A 23,640-nucleotide genomic window follows, 5' to 3' on the forward strand; every position below is an offset into this window, starting at 1 on the left:
TTGGAGGGCGAGACCTATGCAATACATTCATTCATATTTTCTAACAATATATAAATAGTTCATATATTTTTTAAGGAACCCCTAGAAAAGGCCAGTATCTTGTCTTACAGAAACATATGCATCAGTAACAATAGTATTTTAGCAGACGTGTTGTCAGACAGATTGGCTCATGTAGGCTGACTCCGTTGTGTTTCCTCTCTCGGTGAAATACTGCCTGGTGCTGGACAGATTTCTCTGAACTGGCTCAGCGGCCTGTGATTTCAGCTGTCAGTATGAGAAGCTTTCAACAGGTGTCTGACATAGAGGCGCTGTGTCTGTTTTACCATGTGTAGATGCTGCAGTGGTGCTCAGAGCAAAGAAAATAGCCATATATTATATTAACATGCATGTCTTGTTTGAAAATTAATTCAAGAGAGAAAAAAGTAGTTGTGTTAAAATGTAGGCCCAAGGAATTCTGTGTAATTCGAAATTGACTGAAGAATGTGTAAACGCAGACTATCTCTATCAGGCCCATAAAAACCTTCATACTTTAATTTTTTTCGATTCAACATCTATAGTTTTATAAGAAAAGGATTAAATAAAAAAATAATACCAAAAAAGGGGCGTGTATAATCCTCTGCGTGCGCGCGCGCGCGCGTTTACTGCGTTGAATGATCAGGAAGCTGAACTGTCTCGGAACGAAGCCTTTGCGTTTCCTGAGGCGACCAAATGGGCACTTCTCATTTTCATTACTCCGAAACATTTCACAACTGAACCCTTTTAGGTTAGAAGGGCGAAATAGAGCAGAATAAATCAAATCAGACGTACATTGAGCCGCATACGACGCATAATACACGTTATTCCTCCGTCGCGTGCTCGCAGCGCCTCTGCTCGTGAGCTCGCGCTAATCACATCTGACTAGCCTCTCAGGTGAGTCTCTTTATACACATTTTAACACTATATCACTATTTTCTCAATATTCTCAGCTGGTGTTTCTCCTTAAAATGTTGTTTCATGTTATTTTGTTGATATTGTGTCTGGTTTTGCGCGATTTATGCCGTTTCAGATTAGCAAAGGGGCTAATGTTAGCATAGCGGCTAACAGTAGAAATGTAATATGACTTGTAATATTCTGTATTTTGGAGCATAAAAGGGCGACAAAATGTGATTGAGTTATTTAACTTGCAAAAACCAATACAATTCCTTTTATTGTTCATCCAGATTATGTTTTTTGTTATTCTGAACACGTTTAGGGTGATGCATTTTATTTCTGTAAATATCCTTTATTTTGTTATTAAAACACACCTGAGCGAGGATGACTGCAGATGATGATCGTGTCAAGTCGGAGTTGCATTTCTATTGTGATTGCATTATCCTAATCTCATTCCTTTTCACCCTTAACACGAAAGAAGTGAAAACGAAAGTGTTTGAAATACGTCTTATAAAATGGCCTTTTTTTTCGCTGTTTATTGGCTTTTGCATTGAGATATTACTATATAAACGGATCTGAAGAATAATAGTGTTTTCCACAATTTCTCTATCTAGACGGCAAAACAATACCTAGTCTGTAGTCACTTGTTTGGAGGTTTTTAAGCATCTAGGGACCTAATTTTGGGATCTCAAATTGTCTCAAAACCTAATAAAATGTCTATTGAACTTCCCATATGGTGCATATGGAGTCTAAAGTGGCTAGGTAGACAACTCAATATGTTCAGAGACTCTGCCAGTGAATGTGCTCTGTACTGATGATTGCATCAATGCAAATGTTTTTTCCTAAGTATTTCCTGGCTAGATTAGTATCTAGCTACACTGGTTGAGCTGGACTGCCTCTTACACTAAATGACTGGGGGATAATTGTTTGGCATTGGCAGCAGCTTTTCCTGTTCTGCTTTGACCCCCGATGCAAATACATAGACATATACGCACACAAGTCTTTCATACTAGAAGACACACCTTGTGTATCCCACACTGAAGAATGTTGCGTATCAATTAACTTCGGCTACTCATGTTACAAGATAAATGCACTGGAAAACCAGGCTTTGTGATGTTACTCGTGGAGTAATTGTTTGACCAGCTTATGCAAGCAATTTTTGCTATATATTCTATTCAGAAACTGTTCAGTCCTTTGTATGTTTTGCAAATGCACTGGCTGTATATTCACTCTTGTATTGCAAATGACTTCTGCATTAATTTGCATAATATTAAAAGGAAGTGTGATTGTTTTGAATGTTTAAGGATCTGAAACTATTTCACCCATACTTTCCAGCTCGTTGAATCTGTTTGGCTCTCATCTTTGTCCTTATTTGCTGCTTAGTTTCAGGGTTTTTTGTTGTTGTTAATATTTGATTTATCTGGTCAACACAAACAGAATAAATTTGTAGTGGGTCAAGGTAAAATAAACCCTGATCGTAAATGTTGATCAGTTAGGAAATCAGGTGCAGATGTTTGAAGATAAATAGTGTGTTTTAGTTGCATCAGTTACCGTAAACTGGAATTTGTTTTGGCAGGTGCCCGTGTTCAATACTAATTTAGTATAATGGAGAGATAACAGTAATCATTGTCAGCAAGGCCTATAAATATTACTGTGTTGAAAAAAAAAAACATTAGACAATGCCCAAAACAAAGATGTAAATAAATTTACAACCATATAGATCTCAGAATGGCTTATATAAAGCATTTATATTAGGGCTACTAATGATTTTGATAAGAATCCGCTGTCAGTACTTTCCTTAATGTTTATATATATATATATTTATATTAGGGCTGGACGATTTTGGCTAAAATCATAATCGCAATTAATCGAACAAGTTACCTCAATTACAATTATCGAACGATTATAAAAAAAAAAAAATTCTTTCTCATATGTCACTGGCAAGGCTTATACTGTAAATATGTTCACGGTTATTTTTTCTAATGAAAGAGTTGCATAATCCTATCATTGTGATTCTAAAATAATAAATAATAATCCTTTTCATATTGTGTAGCAATATTAACACACAGTGGGCGGAAATATTAATAGGATTAAAAAACCGAAATAACCAACTTGGTAAAATTACGTCAGTTATAGGCTCTGAATTTCGGTATTCGATTACTTTTCGATTAATCATCCAACCCTAATATATATATATATATATATATATATATATATATATATATATATATATATATATATATATATATAAGGATAGCCTAGTTATCTTTCTCATAAATGAATATAAATGCATGACCTGAAGGATTTTCAGAAATATATTTAGTAAATGTTTCAAATATATATTTTTTGCTACTGCAAAGTCACTCATCAATAATAAAAGAAGATTCTATTGATTGCAGCCCTATTGATAATTGATAAAAAGATAATTGAGATGTAATGACTTTGTTCATCTAAGTTTTTTTGGGGGGGCTTTTAATTGTTTTTTCCTTTCTTGGGGACTTTTCTCCATAGTCCTAGTCCTACATTTGTTTTATAATGGTATACTGTGCGAGTGTGATAGCCTTGTGTTCATGTGATTCTCTTTTCAGGTCTAAAGATACTGTGAGCACAGAGATGTCCAAGCCCCCGAATTCTGCTTCTCGGTCCCGTTCCAGGTCTAGGACTAGATCACGGTCCTACTCACGATCTCACTCGAGGACTCGCTCCCGCTCTAGATCCAGAAAGCGTCGCTACAGGTTGGCAAATTTAATAGATTTCAGCCACTTCCTTTGCAACAAATTGATGATTGAATGGCATTTTAAATGAGAAGTCTGATTTTAAGACTGACATAACTCAGTTTAAAAACAGCTGCATTAGAGAGCTTTATCCTGCTCTTGAAATAGTCATTTAATATTAAAATAGCACTGAGATGAGAGACCATATTTTTCCTGAAGGTTGCTTCTCCTTTTGTAAGTGTTTCTCCTCTAACAGCCCTCCCTTTTTTTTACGTGTCCAGTAAGAGTTAGTTTAAAAACGGTTTCCTTTTGTCTGCTGTGTCTACCTCTTTCCACTGCATGTGGATTAGCAAGTCTCTTCCACAATCCTGCTATGCTGGTCGATTAACGTTATTCTTAATAATCAAAAAGCGCAAGTGGTAAGGCATTTTCCTGTTAGTGAATGTTTGGTTTAGTCACTGGTAAATTTGGACCACAGTGCCTATAGCAAAGCTTGAAAAATGTCCTAACTTAATGTATTGCCACCAGGTTTAGGTAATGAATTCAAGTTGCAGTTCCATTTATAGGAAATTTCCATAAGCAACTTTAGAAGATGTGAAGAAGGCATAATCTTATATTCTGTGGTAAAAGGTGTTGTAAGAATTGCATCAGTTGTGAAATTCAACATGAAGTGATTTAACACTTTTTAAACATTTTGCTCATTGCAAAAACCCAAAAAGTGAATTGTTCCATTTGAATGAATTTTGATTCTGTAGCGCCATCATGTGGTCATGAATCATAACTGCATCTTTCTCTTTTTTTTATCTAATTTTGCTCTAATCCTCTTTCTGTGCTTTGCATTTTCCTCTTTTCTGTTAGTTCTAGATCAAGATCCCGTTCGCACAGCAGGGAGAGGAACTATCCTTCTAGAGATTTCCAGGGCAATCGTGGTTATAACCGTGGTTATAACCGTGGCTACCGGAGGCCCTTTCAGTACAACCGGGGCAGAGGGCGTGGCTACTTCCCACGAGGGAACTATTATCGAGGTGGGAGCAACTATGGTTACCGTTCCAACCATGGTTCCAACTGGCACGGCCATAGAGATCAGCAACAGCCATACGACCACTCGTACAGCCCTAGGAGGGGGCGCTCGCGTTCCCACACACCACGGAAAAGATCACCAAGCCGAAGCCATTCACGTCATTCCGGTAAATCTTCCTCGGGGCGTTCCAGACGTTCCAGCTCCTCCTCCCGCTCTTCGTCCCCACGACGACGCAACTCAAGTGCGGGACGACCTCATGCCAAAGAAGCCAAAGGAAAGGCTTCACCGGGTGAGAACAAAGGATCCAGCAAGGAAGCATCCAAGCCTACAGGAAACAGCCCAGAGGAACCCAGTAGTAAGTGGGAAGGCCTATCTGACTACGATGGCAGTCCCAAACGCAGTGTTGCATCTGCTGGGAGTCAGTCAGAGGTTAAAGTGTCTCTTTCTGGAGGTTCCGGCAACGGTGGTCCACTGTGGCGAAGCATTGGCCCTGCCAGTAAAAGTCCACCGGCAAAGACGTCAAGTTCGTCAACACCAACTGGCTTTGGGTTCTTCACAAAAGACGACCCGAAGACAGAAGACAAATCGGCCTCCATCTCAACTGCTTTCAAAAAGTATGTTTTTGATTTTGGCTTTTGGATGTTTTCCCTCTTTTCTTTTGTCCTCCAGGCAGTTTTTAATCAATCATCATTCTCTCAAATGTGTTTAGTCCTTGTACAGCAACAAAGATCCTTGGAAGAATAGAGCTTATAATGGAAACCAGCTAATTTCAAAGTCAAATGTCACAAATGGGCCTTTACCTGTGCTATGAGGTTGTTTGCAATCCCATAATTTAGGAGATAAAGTTTTATTGATGTAAGTATGGAAAAAAAAACTCCATCTTGGTTAGTCGTGTCTGCATTGCTGAAAAGTTGATCCATAATTGTGCGCATGTCTTAATTGTTGTTGTAAGTAGGCTTTCTTGTTTTGCTGTTAAAGGTTAGTGCCAACTGGTTTGAAAATGTGAATGTTTTCTAATACAGTCTGCTCCTTAATAATAATTAACACGTGATCGTCCACCTCAGGTTTTTGGCAGAAAAGAAAAAGCCCTTATCAGACAGGGATAACGGAAGGGGTGAGTCTTTAAGCTTGGGCGACGCTGACAGCGAAAAGAGCGGCAGTAAGTCGAGGAGCATGTTCGAAGCGTCTGAGGCTGGCTACGACGGCTCAAAGACTGACAAAGGACTTCCTTTTCTGGATGCTGAGGAAGAGGAGTATCGCCAGGAAATGAAAGACAGGAAGACTGAGGAAGAATCCAAGTATAAAGAAAAAACCATTGTCACGATGCGGGGCTTAACTGAAGAGCGTTTCGGGAAATGGGACGACTATCTGGCCAACAAAGATGTAGAAGAGGATCTGGATGAGGAACTTTATCGCAGTCGGAAGCATGCTTCTAGAAAAGAAGAGAAGGCCTCCAAGAAGAAAGAAAAGAAAAAAAGCAGGATCAGTCCATCCGCTCCATCTGCTTCTAGTGTGTCAGAGAATAGAGGCAGGCCACTGTTTCCAGCTGGAAGAGAGGCCTCGCCCCCGGCTAAATCCTCAGGGAAGAAAGACCCACACTTTAATTTCAGTATAAAGGCATTCACTGATGGTGGAGAAAGGTATACATTTTAAAATCATGATTTATAATAATTTTTTTTAATGTATGACAACTGGATACATGTGTATGACTCCACTGCTTTCCCTCAGCTCATCAGGTCCATTAGCTAAAGAAAGACATTTGTCACGGGATCTTGTGCACCCTGGTAAAAAAGATCATGAGGAGTTTCGCTCGATCTTCCAGCATATTCAGTCTGCTCAGCTTCGCAGGAGCCCTTCAGAGCTATTTGCTCAACACATAGTCACCATAGTACATCATATTAAAGGTAATACCAGTCCAATCTAGTGGTTATGTGCAATTTTACATTTTAATTCTGCACTTTGTGCTTTGAGGTGCCTCAAGGTGCCATTTTTCTTTGCAAAATATGGAGAATTTTTGAATTTATTAAAATGGTGGCATGTAAGAAATTTTCTTTTTCTACTCTCTTGTAGCTCAACATTTCAAGTCATCCGGGATGACTCTGAATGAGCGATTTGGAATATACCAAAGAAAAGCTGCAGAGATGGAAATGATGAAGCCGAGAAAGAGTCCTGAGATCCACAGGTAGGTGTATTTGCACTCATTCATGTATCTTATGGTTTAGATGCCTTGTTCCTCTTGTCCTTTCTTAATATATATATATATTTTTTTTTTTTGCATGTTCTTTCACAGGCGAATCGATGTGTCTCCCAGTGCTTTTAAGAAGCACTCTCACCTGTTTGAGGATTTCGAAGAGAGCAGCTACAAGGTGACACAGCGTTTTCAAATCTGAAATTCCTGCCCAAATGTGTACCAACTGAAACTGCAGAAATGTGCTATGAGGTGTAAAATGCTAATGCACAAGAGCCCCAATCTCAATCTTGTATTACTGAGCGTTACGCTCTCACCCTCCAGAGTTTGTCGTATGATTAATCGTGGGTACATACTTGCCCAAACAAAATGGCTAAACAAAAGGAAGTGAAAATTGATCCTGTGTCCAAGCCTTTCACTGGACCGCTAACCAATGCAATAGTAAGTATATCTCCTCAAAAATGTGTTTATGAAAAAAAAAAAAGTGAGGCTCAGTACTAATCAGTATTGGGAAAGCATGGAGCATGCTGCTTTCCCATGAGATCTGTGCGTTTTTGTTTTGGTTCGTTTTTTGTCACATGTCTTGATAGACGTCTGTCACATTTTCAGTGGGTGTCGAATATATTATGTTCACATTATTTATTAAAATTGCACATATTTCATTGGTTCCATCACAACTTGGCTAAAATCAGCCAAAACTGTGAAGTCATAGAGGGTGACTAAAAATGAGGATTGAATTTGAGGTTATTCCTAAAAATGACCAATAGATGGAGTATTTCAGCTGGGTTTTGACTGTCATTGTCATAAGCATCTGCCATTTCAGTGTGAGACAAATGTTCTCTATCTCTTCTTTTTGTGTTTAGGTTAATCCAAAATTAATAACATATTAATTAAAATAATGTTAAAGGGTTAGTTCACACAAAAATGATTTTATCTTTCAAATCTGTATCAGATTCTCGCACATGCTCTTTCTTTGCAATTGAATGAGGATGAATGCTGTGTCAAGTTTGCTGTGTCCAAACAAAGTAGTCAACCTTTACTTTCATTGTTTGGAATAGAGCATGCTGGAGATTCTGCTAAACATCATCATTTGTGAAAAAGAAAGTTATGGATTTGTAATGACTTAAATTAATACAATTTTATTTTTGGACTGAACTATCCTTTTAAACTTAAGTTCAGTTGAAATCATATATTTCAACACAAAATAAAGAAACTTGTACATTTAGTTGTTTACACTGTATTGATTCAGAAATCAAATGTGTTAATTATTATGGACATTATTGTGTCTCCACAGGATCATGGTAAAAAACATGAGGGCGAATCTTTGGACCTTCGTTTGGCTATTGAGCGCCGTAAAAAGGATCCTAAACGAGAGGGGGGAAAGAGTTCAGCTGGCTCACGCACGCCCAGTCATGAACTCTCCCCTGACAGATCCTCCAAACACAAGAAATCAAAGTATGTTAAAGATGTCCTATTCTTTCTGATGAAAAATATTTGAATAGAACTTGATTTCTGTGCCTGGGTCTTATTGTCTCCGTTTACTGGACTGTGATGATTTGTGACTGAATGTTGATTTAACTTGTCAGTTTTATTTACAGACAGTGGAACACTTTATTCATATCTAATACCATGTTTGGAAGGCAGCACTGTATTATTCTTCAAACATTCTATTTTTAATGTTCTATATTGTAATTCCTGTAATTCTCTAGTTCTAATGTTCTAATTCAGCTAAATGTACAGACTCACTTTAAATTTTGTAGATAGTTTCAGCCTTACGTGTGTGTGTGTGTGTGTGTATATATATATATATATATATATATATATATATATATATATATATATATATATATATATATATATATATATATATATATATATATATATATATATATAATATTTATTAGGGATGGGCATTTTTGTCAATTTCTCATTTCGATCACTGATATGTTGACAAATAAAAACATGAAAATTAATGTTGACAAATAAAAATAAAGATAATGAAAATATTTTAAGACTGTTGCGAAAATTAATCTTGACAAATTGATGCATCATAATCTAGCAGTGTTATTTTTTCTAGTCATATGTTCAGTCACACTGCTAGATTATGATGCATCAATGTTTTTGAAAAAGAAACTGACCGTCTCTGCATTTGAGCTGAAACTCTGAATAAACACCACCCTGCAGCGATTTGCTTGAGAGTTAATAAACTTAACCAAACGCATCCCATATTAGATTAATCTGATATATAGACTACCACCTATTACAACTTACATCTGCACAAAAGGACACGAATGCACACATGAGGTTTGCACCGTGCTAGTTTGAAAGGGTAACTCGATCCCGTTGTGGATTTGCTCTTCCCTTAACGCTGATACACGGGCAACTAAGGGTGCTTTCACACTGGCCTCATTTGCTGCGGTCTAATGCTAACCAATCAGACCTCAGGTACCGCCCAAAATGCTGTGATTAACCAATCAGAAAAAAACCCAAATATATTCTTTTAGTCAGGGCAATCATTGTTTTCATGATCAATCGTCACTATCACATTTGAGTACTTGTGCCCATCCCTCATATACGTATGTATGCATGTATGGTGTATGTATGTATGTATGTACAATGCAAGTCATTTTTCTGAAATTATTAATGTTTTGGCTTACCGAATTGGGATTTGACATTTTATTGAATTTACTTGCATACTTAATTGCAATTTGTTTTTGTTTTTTTTCTTCTTTTTAACTTTATAATGCAAAGATGGTGTCATGTTGTGTGTCTATTCTCATACTCGTCCAACAGATGGCAAAGCAGCTCTGATGTGGCTTTTAATTTCCATCGAATCATAGCCTAAAACCTTAGTCTGGGTTTAACACTCATTCTTTTGCTGCCTTTCAAGCACTACTATCTCTTTTGGGAAATGCAAATGTATACACTCATGTCATCTTTATCCTCATATTCACCTCAGTGAACCTACTGATCATCATTGTTGTAGAATCGCTTCTATTACAGCGTTTGCTTAGGCTTTCGGCTATTCTATCATTTCAAAACATGCATTAATCACAGAATCATTTCACAGTCACTCAATAGACTATTTTTTATTCTGTTCTCCCTCATTCTGAAGGAAAAGCAAGAAGAAGCGTGAGCGCTCACCCTCCTCCTCCTCATCTTCCTCCTCCTCTCCCTCTCCTCATCCATACAGAGGAAAAGAGTACCATCCGGAGGAGCACATGGAAGGAGGAGGGGGTTTTAACAAGGCCCGCCTGGGGTCACGGGAGTTTCCCGGGCCCATGGAGCGCGGCCCTCGGGACTATGAGGGCCACATGGACAGGGGTTATGAGAGAGGCAGAGGAGGATACGACCGAGGAGGATATGACAGGGGTCGTGGGGGTTACGATCGGGGATTTGTGAGTATTCTACAATTCTCGTGACATTGATAGGAATTATTGATCATTGATGAGGCACAGATGGAATTTGTTTATGCAGTTATCACTGCTTAATGTCGAGCTTTGTTCCTCGCTGGCTTCATTCCCAATCCTGAGTGTTTTCATTTTCAGAGAAAGAGTCTGATGCTAGCATGTTGCTAAGCTATCATAAATAAGCCTAATCTGAAATGTTGTTTTGGTAGGCAGCTCATTATATTTTAGGATCAATACAATTTTTCCCAAATTCTCTTTTGTTAATTTGGTTTTAATGGTATATGTTTTAATAAAGTTTTTAATAAATAGCATGTCTAATTAACTGAATTCAAAACCATTTAATATTTTATTAAAACTAACAATAATAGTGACCAATGAAATTTAATGTAATTCTTTCAGATTTTTAGTTTTTTCCCTTTTAATTTTTTTTGGATTCTGTGTTTCATGATTTAATACAAATATATTATCAAAAATTGTGGTAATCAAATGAATGCTTAAATTATATAATCTTTTAAAGTGTAATTAATTTTGGTAACACTTTATTTTACAGTGTCCTTGTTACATGTTACATGTACACTTACCATAGTAATAACAGTAAATTATGCATAATTATATGCAACTAACCCTCAACCAAATCCTAATCCTAACCCTAACTCTACAGTAAGTACATGTAGTTGCTTAATATTACTCAGTACTTAAATATATAATTACTGTAACAATGACACCTTAAAATAAAGTGTAACCTCAATTTTTTTGGCAAACAAAGTTCTGCACTACAGAAGTTTACTGTTTAAATTCAATCATAGATGAAAAATTTATATAAAAAATAGTTTTAATACATTTTATCATTACTTCGAGAAGTATGATCTACTGTACAATAATACTATTTTGAGTAAAACTTTCATGTGGAATGCAGACTTCATTTTTCCATAGCAGTCTTTTTACTGGTTTAAATCAGATTATTATTATTACATGGCTCTGTGGAATACTTGATTCTGATTGGTCAATCCTGCCATCCATGTTACTCCCTGACAAAACCCGCTGAAAACATAAAACAGGCTCATCCGGGTTACTGAAGTCAGCAGCACTATACGCTTGCTAGGAACGGTTTTTCTTTTTACGACTATTGTTTTGTACACTGTTGGATTATAAGATGACAAACTGGTATGATTTTAAAACAGTTTAATTTGAAACCAACATCTTTTACCCCAATAATTATTTATGTGTAAGTGGTATGACTGTACTGTATCCCTTAAATGTCCGTCTAGTTTGAACTTGGCGCGCTAAGAAGTTTATTCTGAGATAAGCAGCTGGATGTACATTATCCCTTACTTATTCCATAGCACAATTTGACTAATTGTATGTAGAACTACTTTTGGTTTATTAATCCAAAATGTGCCAAATTCCGAGACTTTCCGCGTTATACAGTAAATTCCATTTTTACAACTGGATTCTGTAATTCCGCCTGCTTTTGTATTTGTGGCACGATGATCCTGAAGTTGTTTTCTCATATATCAGTTGATCTGTGCTTCTCTTGTATTTGCAGCCCAGAATGAGAGGAAGAGGATGGAACCGAGGAAATTACCCTGGCAACAACACCAATAACAACCCTCCAATTATGGGCGGCCCTTCACGCCCCCCAGAGGAAGAGTGGGACCCCGAATACACCCCCAAGAGTCGGAAGTACTTCCAGGTGTGATTACTAGCTTTGATCTCAGATACACGCGCCCCCCTAAACTTTACGCTAAAAGCAAAAACTGGTGGTTGGTTGCTTCGCATGTCACTCAGACAGTCTCTTCCTGTATAAGTGCGCAATTTTGGGACAGAATAAGCTGCATGGTGGCCAATAGGAGAGTTTCAATTTACTTCTCTCTCGTCTAACTGCAGCATGACGACCGGGACAAGGAAGGGGAGATGAAGTGGGTGGACACTCGGGGGCGCGGCAGAGGCAATTTCCCCCGCAGCAGGGGCACCTTCATTATTCGCAAAAGCAGCGGCAGCCCCAAGTGGACCCACGACATGTTCCAGGGCAACGCTGAAGAGGGAGAATTGGGAGATGGCAGCTCAGAGCACAAAGATGACGAAAAGTCTGGGGAAAGCCCTGCTTCCAAGCCATAGACGGATCAGCAACCATTTGTGTCTGTTCTCCTCTACCGTCTCTAACTCAACGAGAGCCCTCGTGAGAAATGCATCCTCGTGTGTTCAGGTGTTGGACTGTGAAGCCCCATACGGTAGAGCCATGTCGTTTATAGCATCACACAATCTGCTACTTTTTCAGTTTTTGACGTTTTCGCTTGTTTTCGAGGTTGTGGGGGGTGATGATTTGAAGGAAAAAATTCAGTCATTCATAATTGATTTTCATTTAAAAAGTGCAATAAAAAATCGGTGCACTTGTGCCTTAGATTTAACTGTAGTTTTATGATTCCTTTTTTTTTTTTTTTTTTTACTTTTAATTTTGATCATTTCTGCCAGTAGATTTTCCCCTTTATATGTTTGGAATTGCATGTAAATTCATTCATTTATATTTCTTCCCATTTTATTTTATAATGTCATTGGTGTACGGTTCAGTCTTATTGGAGCATATCCCTTGCGGACCAATACACTGTGTACTGGGCCGATTTTCTCCAGAAAAGTGTCTGTTAAAAAATGTACAGATTAAGATTGTCCTTGTCCTAACAAATGGGTTTTCAACTATATTTAACGTCCAATTTAGTTAATTTTCTTCCCTTAAATGATGCCACTAATGACTTAAAATAGTCTAATTACTTTGTGAAGTTTAAAAAAATAACTCTTTTTTTCTATTTTGAGCAAAAAAATCTTGTCAGTTTTAGATCATTCATCTGATTTTAAAGTGTAGATAATAATAGAAACATGCAAGACGAAGCTTGTAATGAAGCATTTATTGCATTGTGTTTAAACTATCAACCAAAATGTAAAATAGTTCATGCTGCATGTGTTTAGATCATGTGGTTTTTCTTCCATTGATCTCTGTATGCTGCACTGTTCAATTGTGTTGTAAGGATACTCTGGGGGACTGACTGCTTTCTTTAATCCTGCTTTGTGATGACATTATACTGTAACGCTGTGACGTTCTGTTAACATTTACAAACTAATTCAGTGCTTTCAGTCTCCATGGTGAATTTGAAATAAAGCCCGTCCTCTGTTTTACACGTAATCTTTTCTTTCGAGTTGCCTTGGTCTTGTAAGACACATCGGTTATAACAGCTGCTCTCAACAGCTGGTGCCTTTTAGTGAAGAGCCTTTATGATGAGGTTCAGCTGTAGTACTAGTTATACAATGTCATGTGAGCGTTTGGTGATTAAAATCTCATGTTGCAGTGCAATACAGTTACTGTTTTGTTTTTTTAAACATTTTAAGTGTCAGGGTGTCCATTCATGCTCCTGCAGAGTTTCGCTCTAACCTGCTCGAACACATCTGCCTGGAAATTAATTTGCTGGTTCAGGTGTGTTTGATTAGGATTGGAGCTAAACTCTGGAAGAAGGTTGCCCTACAGATGCAGGATTGGACACCCCTGATTTACAGCAAGTATATTGCATTTAAAGGGATAGTTCACCCAAAAATTTAAATTCTGTCATTTACTCACCCTCAAGTCGTTCCAAACCTGTAAGACTTTTTTCATCTTCGGGACACAAATGAAGATCTTTTTGATGAAATCTGAAAGATTTCTGTCCCCCCATTGACAGCTACGCAACCGACACTTAGACACTTCAAAGACTTTTCAAAGACAAAGAAAAAACCTCATTGGTTTCTGCGGAAGCTCAAACGTGCTGCGTAACATGAGAATGAACCTCATTGGTTCTTGATGAAGCTCAAACGTGCTGCGTAACACGAGAATGAATCTTATTGGTTCTTGCTGAAGCTCAAACGCGCTGCGTAACACGAGAATGAACCTCATTGGTTCTTGCTGAAGCTCAAACGTGCTGCGTAACACGAGAATGAACCTCATTGGTTCTTGCTGAAGCTCAAACGTGCTGCGTAACACGAGACTGAACCTCATTGGTTCTTGCTGAAGCTCAAACGTGCTGCGTAACACGAGACTGAACCTCATTGGTTCTTGCTGAAGCTCAAACGTGCTGCGTAACACGAGAATGAACCTCATTGGTTCTTGCTGAAGCTCAAACGTGCTGCGTAACTCGAGAATGAACCTCATTGGTTCTTGCTGGAGCTCAAACGTGCTGCGTAACTCGAGAATGAACCTCATTGGTTCTTGATGAAACTCAAACGTGCTGCGTAACACGAGAATGAACCTCATTGGCTCTTGATGAAGCTCAAACGTGCTGCGTAACACGAGAATGAACCTCATTGGCTCTTGATGAAGCTCAAACGTGCTGCGTAACACTAGAATGAACCTCATTGGTTCTTGCTGAAGCTCAAACGTGCTGCGTAACACGAGACTGAACCTCATTGGTTCTTGCTGAAGCTCAAACGTGCTGCGTAACACGAGAATGAACCTCATTGGTTCTTGCTGAAGCTCAAACGTGCTGCGTAACTCGAGAATGAACCTCATTGGTTCTTGCTGGAGCTCAAACGTGCTGCGTAACACGAGAATGAACCTCATTGGCTCTTGCTGAAGCTCAAACGTGCTGCGTAACTCGAGAATGAACCTCATTGGTTCTTGCTGGAGCTCAAACGTGCTGCGTAACTCGAGAATGAACCTCATTGGTTCTTGATGAAACTCAAACGTGCTGCGTAACACGAGAATGAACCTCATTGGCTCTTGATGAAGCTCAAACGTGCTGCGTAACACGAGAATGAACCTCATTGGCTCTTGATGAAGCTCAAACGTGCTGCGTAACACTAGAATGAACCTCATTGGTTCCTGCTGAAGCTCAAACGTGCTGCGTAACACGAGAATGAACCTCATTGGTTCTTGCAGAAGCTCAAACGTGCTGCGTAACACGAGAATGAACCTCATTGGTTCTTGCTGAAGCTCAAACGTGCTGCGTAACATGAGAATGAACCTCATTGGTTCTTGCTGAAGCTCAAACGTGCTGCGTAACACGAGAATGAACCTCATTGGTTCTTGCTGAAGCTCAAACGTGCTGCGTAACACGAGAATGAACCTCATTGGTTCTTGCTGAAGCTCAAACGTGCTGCGTAACACGAGAATGAACCTCATTGGTTCTTGATGAAACTCAAACGTGCTGCGTAACACGAGAATGAACCTCATTGGTTCTTGCTGAAGCTCAAACGTGCTGCGTAACACGAGAATGAACCTCATTGGTTCTTGCTGAAGCTCAAACGTGCTGCGTAACACGAGAATGAACCTCATTGGTTCTTGCTGAAGCTCAAACGTGCTGCGTAACACGAGAATGAACCTCATTGGTTCTTGCAGAAGCTCAAACGTGCTGCGTAACACGAGAATGAACCTCATTGGTTCTTGCTGAAGCTCAAACGTGCTGCGTAACATGAGAATGAACCTCATTGGTTCTTGCTGAAGCTCAAACGTGCTGCGTAACACGAGAATGAACCTCATTGGTTCTTGCAGAAGCTCAAACGTGCTGCGTAACACGAGAATGAACCTCATTGGTTCTTGCAGAAGCTCAAACGTGCTGCGTAACACGAGAATGAACCTTGAGTCTTATGGGTTTGGAATGACATGAGAGAGTAATTAATGACACAATTTTCATTTTTGGGTGAACTATCCCTTTAAGATTCTTAGGTTTTTTTTTTTTACATATTCACTTTTGCAAAGAACATTAATTTTTATTATGCTGCTAAATAATTTACTGCAACTGAATGAATGGAACTGTTCAATGCTCAATTTCTAAAAAACCTTCCAGGTGATTTAAAAGCATAAATAATTTTTGTTAAAGTGCTTCCTATTATATCTTCCACATAAAATGTATATTTGTCTAATGCATTTAGTTGTGCGACTACTGTTCTAGGTGTATAATCTTCTGATTATTTATTGTATCCTTTAAGATGGGTGAGCAGGGATATGGAAAAATAAAAAACATACATTTTTCCATAAATTAGCGTTATGGAAGGTGAAGGGTGCATCTTCCACCATGTGTTAAGACTGGGTAAAAATATTTGTTCTTGTTTTTTATTTAAAAAATGCATAAAGTTTATATACACAAACATTTGAATTTTAATATGTATTTATAGATATAAAATGTATTTATAGATATATAAAAAATGCAAAAGAAAATTGATCCATCAAAACGTCCAAATGATCATTCAGAAGACAAAGGCTTGTGAAACCAACCTCAAAACAGACGTATGCAAATCAAACTCTCAATCCTTCCCTTTTTAAAGGTATATTACACCTAAATCTGTTGCACAGATAAATGTCTTATTGCATTTAATATTTGCATGTGGTGATAGGAAAAGAAATATGAGATGGGAGGAAAAATTATATTTCAAATTCAATGCGTTCTCAAGCAAAGGTATGGTGTTCCCCTGAGAAACTTTGAGTTTGCTTACAAGACCACTGAAAAATAGTTTTTCTTCTCACCTCATATTATTTCCATCACAAGTTTTGCAACAGAACGCAAAATTTCTAAAGAGAATATTAGGGATGCACGATATATTGGTCGCCATATCGGTATCGGCCGATATATGTTCATTTTTAATGTTATCGTTATCGGCCCGATAAGAAAATTCGTCCGATATATTAAAGCCGATAAATAATGTATTTCCTTCAGCTGAGACACTTCAGATGCTCACTGTTCAACATGATGGTTTTGAATTGCTTGAAATATGATTGGAATCACTTCGAAAAAGGGAAAAACAGTCTGTCATATTGGCTACATGAAATTATAATGAGAACATTATTATAATTGTGTGTTTGGGAAATGGATTTTAATGGTGAGACTTTTGTTTTTGTAATCTGTAATCTCAAAAATTATATTGGATTTAGATTTATCGGCCAATATATTGGTTATCGGCTTTCAAAGCTAAAGAATAATCGGCTATCGGTATCGGCCAAAATTTTCATATCTGTGCATCCCTTGAGAATACAAATGTTTTGCCAAAGAAAAAGCATTGAAATATAATTTTTCCTCCCATCTTATTTTTTTTGTAACACCACCATGTAGGGTTCTCTGTATGCATGAAACAACTGTGTCCTGAAGGTAAAACACGCTACTAGTGATAGTGAACTCGACCCAGTGTGCCCGTTCCGGTGACGAGTATATCCGGCTGTCCGTTCCTCCAGATCTCCCTGACGATTCGTTCTCTCTCCTCCAGTCTTCTGGCTCTCTCCAGCTCTTCTGCCGAAGCGAACACATTCACGCTCTTAATGGTTCCGTTCAGCTGGGTCTGATCGCTCAAGGGACTGACGGTGAGCACTGGGACTTCTAGATCCTCGTCGTCTCCTGTCTCACTTTCCTCCTCTTCCTTGTCTTCCTCATCCTCGCTGGACTCTTTTAGTCGTCTCTTGTCCGGTGTGGAGGGCTTCTTTGTCTTTGAGTGCGATCGGCAGGTGATGCCCAGCAAGAGGAGGACCAGAGCCAGCAGAAGACCTGAACACACACCCAACATGAAGTACAGCGCGAAGCTCTCCATGTTCACTGTATTAAACACAGGAGAGAAATGGTCAAGAGCATGATTGAGTGATATTTGAGACAAAACTCAAAATAAAGATTTCATATTAATATATTAAACAACATTCATATAAAAATATGAATGTATTAATTTACATACACCGTTGTATGTTTTTGAAAGAAGTCTCTTATAATCAAGGCTGCATTTATTTGATCAAACAGTAATATCAGTAAGATTGAAAATTTTCATTTTAAAATGTATTCTCTTTTAATGTCTTAGAAATAATTCTAACATGCATATGATTAAGAGTAAATTTCTTCAGATTTAAAAAAAAAAAATTGCAATGTGGTTTCTTAATTTACTAGACTGACTTGAGGCTAAAGAAAAATCTTAAACCCCTGAGAAAAAGAGAAAGAAGTCTTTAGGAACATGTGAGCCGTGTCTCATGAAGTCAGAGGTGTGAAGCCAAATCAAACAGAACACTAAAGTCCATGGAATGGCTTGTTATTTTGTCCTTGAGGCCAGAAGTGCGACGGGGCATAAAGTTCAGTAAAACCGACCCAAATCTTTGTTTAGCCAGGTGCCTTTCAGCACTTGGGTTCTGAACCTGGGCATTAATGAACCATTTGTGTTGCTCTTTTACCTTTTATATGTGCGTAAGTGGCCATGCTGTTACTCAGCAGCTCCATGTCTTTCCTTATGGGGTTCATGATGGCTTCTTTTTCTTTTCTTTTGTGCTTTCTTCTCTACTTTATCGCACCTCGACCTTCAGCCACTGTGGTGGGGGAAAAAATAGATATGCTTAAGCTTATATGACATACAATTAAATGTTGGGTAGGCATTTTATTTATAAGCACTTTTTGTTATACTGGTTAAAACTATCTTCACATCCTGATAGCAATCAATAATAGAAGTGGTCTTAATATTAAAGCATGTACATTTATCTTCTGTGGAAGTCTCAGGACCAAAACATTTTCCTCCAATCATTTATTGCATTCAGTCCAAATGCAATGATACGATGTACCTGCCTGTCAACATGTATTTCCATACCTCCATGCACTCAGGATATGAAGAGTTGTAGACAGACAGTCACAAACACACAACAGCCACCTTTTACAGTTCCTCCTCCTGAACCAAAACAACAAGCTTTTGCTGTGTTCACGCCATGTCATAACCGTAATTATGAGATGGCAACCTGTGGCGTTCAACTCGCAGCGGTTCGCGCCCTCAGACTCAGATTTATGCGTTTCAATGTCAGCACTATCAACGGCGAAATGAATCTGCAGTGGTCAGGTGGTACAGGTCAGTGCTCTTTACGATCATTATTATCGCAATGGTAGGCTATATGCTTTGAAACATGAGGTAATATAACAGCATCTCTCATGAGTCATGACTCGTTGCAGACTCTGCCGGCTGCTCTGAAGGGAGGGTGGGATCTCATGCTTTTAAAGCTAGCTCGCTATTGCTAGCCTCTCCGAAATTGCCTACCAATTAAAAAAAAAACACCCCTATTCAAACTTCTGGGTGTTGTGGCTGGTATGCCTACATGTTGCTATTCTGTTTCTAGGGTTTTCTGAGTTGTTTCCAGCGTGTTTTGGGTGGTTTCTATATGATTTTAGGTAGCCTATCATTCGGGTTAGTAGCCCAAAAAGTGTAGCCTGACTACGTCAGACTTCCTACTTCCGCTAATTTCACCAGGCTACAAAAAGTGTTGAGTTGCGTGCAAAAGTTTACTTTTGGTTATGGTTTTTGGAAAAAAAACTCAATTGCAATACTTATACTTGCATGCTTTAGTATCACAAGGACAACTGAAACAACATGGCCGGCCATGCTTAATTAGAAAACTCCCTAACTTGTTTATTTTGGCCCCTGAGGCTGAGATTGCACATTAAGGAGTGCTATTAAGGATCATTATATCATCTCTTTCCACACAGGCCATTTGTTACTGCTGTTGTCCTTGCATTGACCCAGGACTCACTGTTTGCTCCCAGGCAGACTTTCCAATTTTTCCCACAGGAACCGAGATTTTATGAAGACGTTCACATGCTGCTCGGGGTCTGCGTGGGACTCTTCCCTGGGAAACTGGGATGGATCCAGCTTGTGTCACTCTCTCCAAGAAGGAAAAGAGGAGGAGGGGGAGTCTTAAAGCTGAACATCTGGAGCCACACGAGTCCTGGATGTGTGCTTGGCAAGAAACTCCTCCGGCCCAAGCGAGGAAGCGATAAAAAGCATCAGACTATAAATGCGGTGACTCCCTGTGTGCGTCCACACCATAAAACCCGCAGTCGCTGAGACCATGCCGAGATCACGGAAGAGGTGCCATGTTATTGTCTTCCTGTTTGTTTCCTCTTGGGTCTGTAATTACAGCAAACTGTAATCTACGCCATCAAGGCCCAAAGTCTCAGCCGCCCCGATCCCTATCTGCAGCGCTCTTGGCAGGACAAGGGCACAAAGTCCACTAGAGCGAAGCACATTATGTTGACTGAGATTGTTTGTCCTTTTGCTTTCTGAGTCAAAATGCTCTACTTTTCTCCTCACAGATGCCTAAAGAAATGTTTTATTTGCTTTTTAGTAGTTTGTGAGATTTAATGAAGATATCATGTTTGTGTAATACATTATTATCTCAGATGTTAAACAGACACAAATAAGAAGATCTTTGTGCTTAAGAAATTACAGACTAAATATCAAAATATGATCACAACATGAACTCACTTTTCTCATTCTATTTTTCCAAGACCAAATTATAATAATTATCAAATTATCATGATAATTGTTTTTAAAATTCTATTTTTTTATTAAATATGATATGATTATATAAATATTATTGAATATAATAATTGTTGTTGTTTTTATACAATATTATTCAATATAATGATGATAATTATATAATTATATTTATAATTAATGTTTATTATAATTATACAATATTATTGAATATAATAATAATAACAATTAGTAGTATATTGCATATTACATAATTATATTAAATTAATAAAAACAATAAGAATAACAACAGTATTATTGTTTTTATTATTAATACATTTAATATACTTTATTTTAATGTATTTGACTATATTATAATATATATATAAAAAATATGATTCGTATACCTTTATTATTTATATATATATATATTTTTTAATAATTCTACAATAATAATAATGATAATGTTGTTAATGATTCTTAAAATTATGTAATATATTATATTATTGTTATTATTATTATTATTATATATGTATTATTTATTTATATTTATTATCAATACACTAATACTTATATATTGTATACAGTATAATACTAATGATCATAATTTTTAATAATATTTACATAATAGTAATTATAAATGTTTTATTATATTGACTGTTATAATTATATTAAATGTATTATTTATAATAATAGTGTTGTTGTTAATGTCCTTATTATAATGTTTTATTTAATATAATTATGTAATATTCAATATACTATTCCACTTCCACTACTATAATGTTTATGCCTGTTATAATCATTATAGTAATATATATATATATATATATATATATATATATATATATATATATATATAATATTAATTTATCATAATTATACAATAATATCAATAATAATAATGTTAATGATTCTTGTAATTATATAATATAATATTAGTTTTATACATACACACACACATATATATAGATGGATAGATAGATAGATAGATAGATAGATAGATAGATAGATAGATAAATAGATATAAAATATTATTGTTTATTATTACACAATAATATTCAATAAAATGATTAATAGTAGTAGTAAGTAACAGTCATATAGTATTATTTTGAATATGACAATTATTAATCATAATAATACAAGAAAAACAATAATATTTATTATTATTATTTTAAAAACATCATTCTTATAATAATGGTAATAATTCGTTCTAATACTTTATATAAACATAAGGAACAAAAATTCTATTGAGCACTGAAAGAGCACATTTTTAACAAATTGTTCACCTAGGATGTTTGAGAGACTAAATTTCCAGTAGTGAAATATTTAAACCCAGGGATTCTTGTCTTTGTGTCGCTCTGCAATCCTGTAAAGCCCCTCCAGTGGGTTCAGAAACACTAACTGCATCCCCACACATAAACAAATGACAAACAGGAACCATGATACCAGAAATATAAGATTACACTAAAAGCTTGTAAACATTGTCAAGTTCTGCTCCTCCAAGTGCCAATTAGCGTGGGACGTATGCCACAAGCTCCAAAAATACTCCCGTCAGCGACACAGCATTCCAGACAGAGGCTCACTGGCCTGAGTGAATCATCAGCACAGGACGAAACAGCTCTCAAACACACATACCATCTCACAGCTGTCAGATCTTTTCCCCGAAGAGCAAACCTGCAGAGGGCATGTAGCAGCAGATGTCTGAGGCTGCTGAGCTCAGGCTTTTCTCTGTTCTCCAATCAGCAAACTGATAAAGCATCTTTTGCTTTGTCTTTTCAATGTCACAAGAAATATGTTTTTCATAGTCACATTTTAAAAACATTAGCAATCAGACAAAAACTAGTTTGTTCAAAAAGTTTATTTATAATTTAAAGTGAAAAAACGTAAGAAATTTAGAAGAAAAAAAAAATTCAACAATCTTTTTGTTCTAAACTCATGCCTCTATGGAAGCCTGTTTCTGAAATTGCGACTTTTTTATCTCACATTTCTGACTTTTTTCTCGCAATTCTTACTTTTTTGTAAGGAATTGCGTGATATAAAGTCGCAATTGCGAATCATAATCTCGGAATTCTGAGAAATAATTTATTTTTTCCTAAGAACTGGACTTTATAACTCACAATTGCGACTTTATATCTTGCAATTCCAAAAGTACGAATTCAGAGAAAAAAAAGTCAAGACTGTGAGATAAAAAGTCGCAATTCCCTTTTTTACATTTTTTTTATTTAGTGGCGTAAACAAGCTTCCATACGCCTCACATGATTTATATGTAATCAAAACAAAGCAAACAAACAAACTAGATTTTTATATTTTCTGAATAAAATGCGAGTGGTCCTTTCTCACAGCCACAGTGCTGCTAGGATGTTGTGGGTGGTTGCTAGGGTGTTGTTATGCAGTTGCTAGGGTGTTGTGGATGGTTGCCATGTTTTTGCTATGCAGTTGCTAGGGCATTGCTATACACTTTGTTATATACAAGGTGCTGTGGTTGCTATGCAGTTGCTAATGTGTTACTATGCGATTTCTAGGGTGTTGTGGATGGTTGCTTGGGCATCGCTATACAGTTGCTAAGGTGTTGCTAGGATGTTGTGCCTAGTACCTATTGTATTTTAATGCAGGGTGTTCTGGGTAGATGCTAGGGCATTGCTATGCAATTGTTAGGTTGTTGTGCTTCTATGAGTGTTGTGGTTGCTGTGCTGTTGATCCAAGTTAGAAGAGTCAGCCCTTATGTCCCTGTGATACTCTGGTCTGATATGACTAGTCTCTCCTTCAGTCTGTGGGATTCCTCACCCGGTTATAGTTTTCAGCAGACTAAAATAGTTTAAAAGTAATAGCAAGCACTTTTAAAGTATACTAATCTACCCACAATGTCACATTTTATCTTTAATGTAAAGTCAACTAATTTTGATGTTTAATCCCTTTAACAGAAATGAAGTATTTAATTTCTTACCTTTTCTAACGACCCATCATTTCTATCCAGAATGTCCCGGCGGAGGAAAGATGAGTCCCGTATCCAGAGGTGGTGTGACCTCAGCACGCTGGAAGATAAAGCGGGAACACACGAAACACTGAGAGGTGCTTGAGTTCCCGTTTACACACACGTCTGTGCCTGACATCAGCAGAAGCAGCCCTCTGTGGTCACGCACACACACACAGCGTCTCTCTCACTGGGACCAGACCATAGAAAAG

General features: G+C 37.4%; 2 protein-coding genes across 3 annotated transcripts; one reads left to right on the forward strand and one right to left on the reverse strand.

The window, feature by feature from the left end:
* The first annotated feature begins 637 nt into the window (after positions 1-637).
* thrap3b (thyroid hormone receptor associated protein 3b) lies at positions 638-13,410 on the forward strand. The gene is made up of 11 exons (XM_079879664.1): positions 638-909; positions 3,498-3,644; positions 4,482-5,258; positions 5,709-6,284; positions 6,373-6,548; positions 6,715-6,826; positions 6,935-7,010; positions 8,127-8,287; positions 9,948-10,230; positions 11,789-11,935; positions 12,130-13,410. Exons 2-11 carry the CDS (start codon positions 3,523-3,525, stop codon positions 12,358-12,360), a joined length of 2,661 nt encoding a protein of 886 aa, XP_079735790.1. The 5' UTR covers positions 638-909; positions 3,498-3,522; the 3' UTR covers positions 12,361-13,410.
* A 2,731-nt stretch (positions 13,411-16,141) lies between these two features.
* eva1bb (eva-1 homolog Bb (C. elegans)) lies at positions 16,142-23,608 on the reverse strand. 2 transcript variants are annotated; one of them, XM_079879704.1, is made up of 3 exons: positions 23,402-23,608; positions 18,398-18,529; positions 16,142-17,780 (listed from the first exon to the last, which is right to left on the reverse strand). In XM_079879704.1, exons 2-3 carry the CDS (start codon positions 18,462-18,464, stop codon positions 17,356-17,358), a joined length of 492 nt encoding a protein of 163 aa, XP_079735830.1. In that variant the 5' UTR covers positions 18,465-18,529; positions 23,402-23,608; the 3' UTR covers positions 16,142-17,355. The 2 variants fall into 2 exon arrangements, with proteins under 2 accessions (XP_079735830.1, XP_079735831.1); XM_079879705.1 differs by lacking the exon at positions 23,402-23,608 and adding an exon at positions 19,733-19,762.
* Positions 23,609-23,640: the final 32 nt, after the last annotated feature.

This window comes from Squalius cephalus (assembly GCF_949319135.1).
Source record: "Squalius cephalus genome assembly, chromosome: 8".
Taxonomy (NCBI): domain Eukaryota; kingdom Metazoa; phylum Chordata; class Actinopteri; order Cypriniformes; family Leuciscidae; genus Squalius; species Squalius cephalus.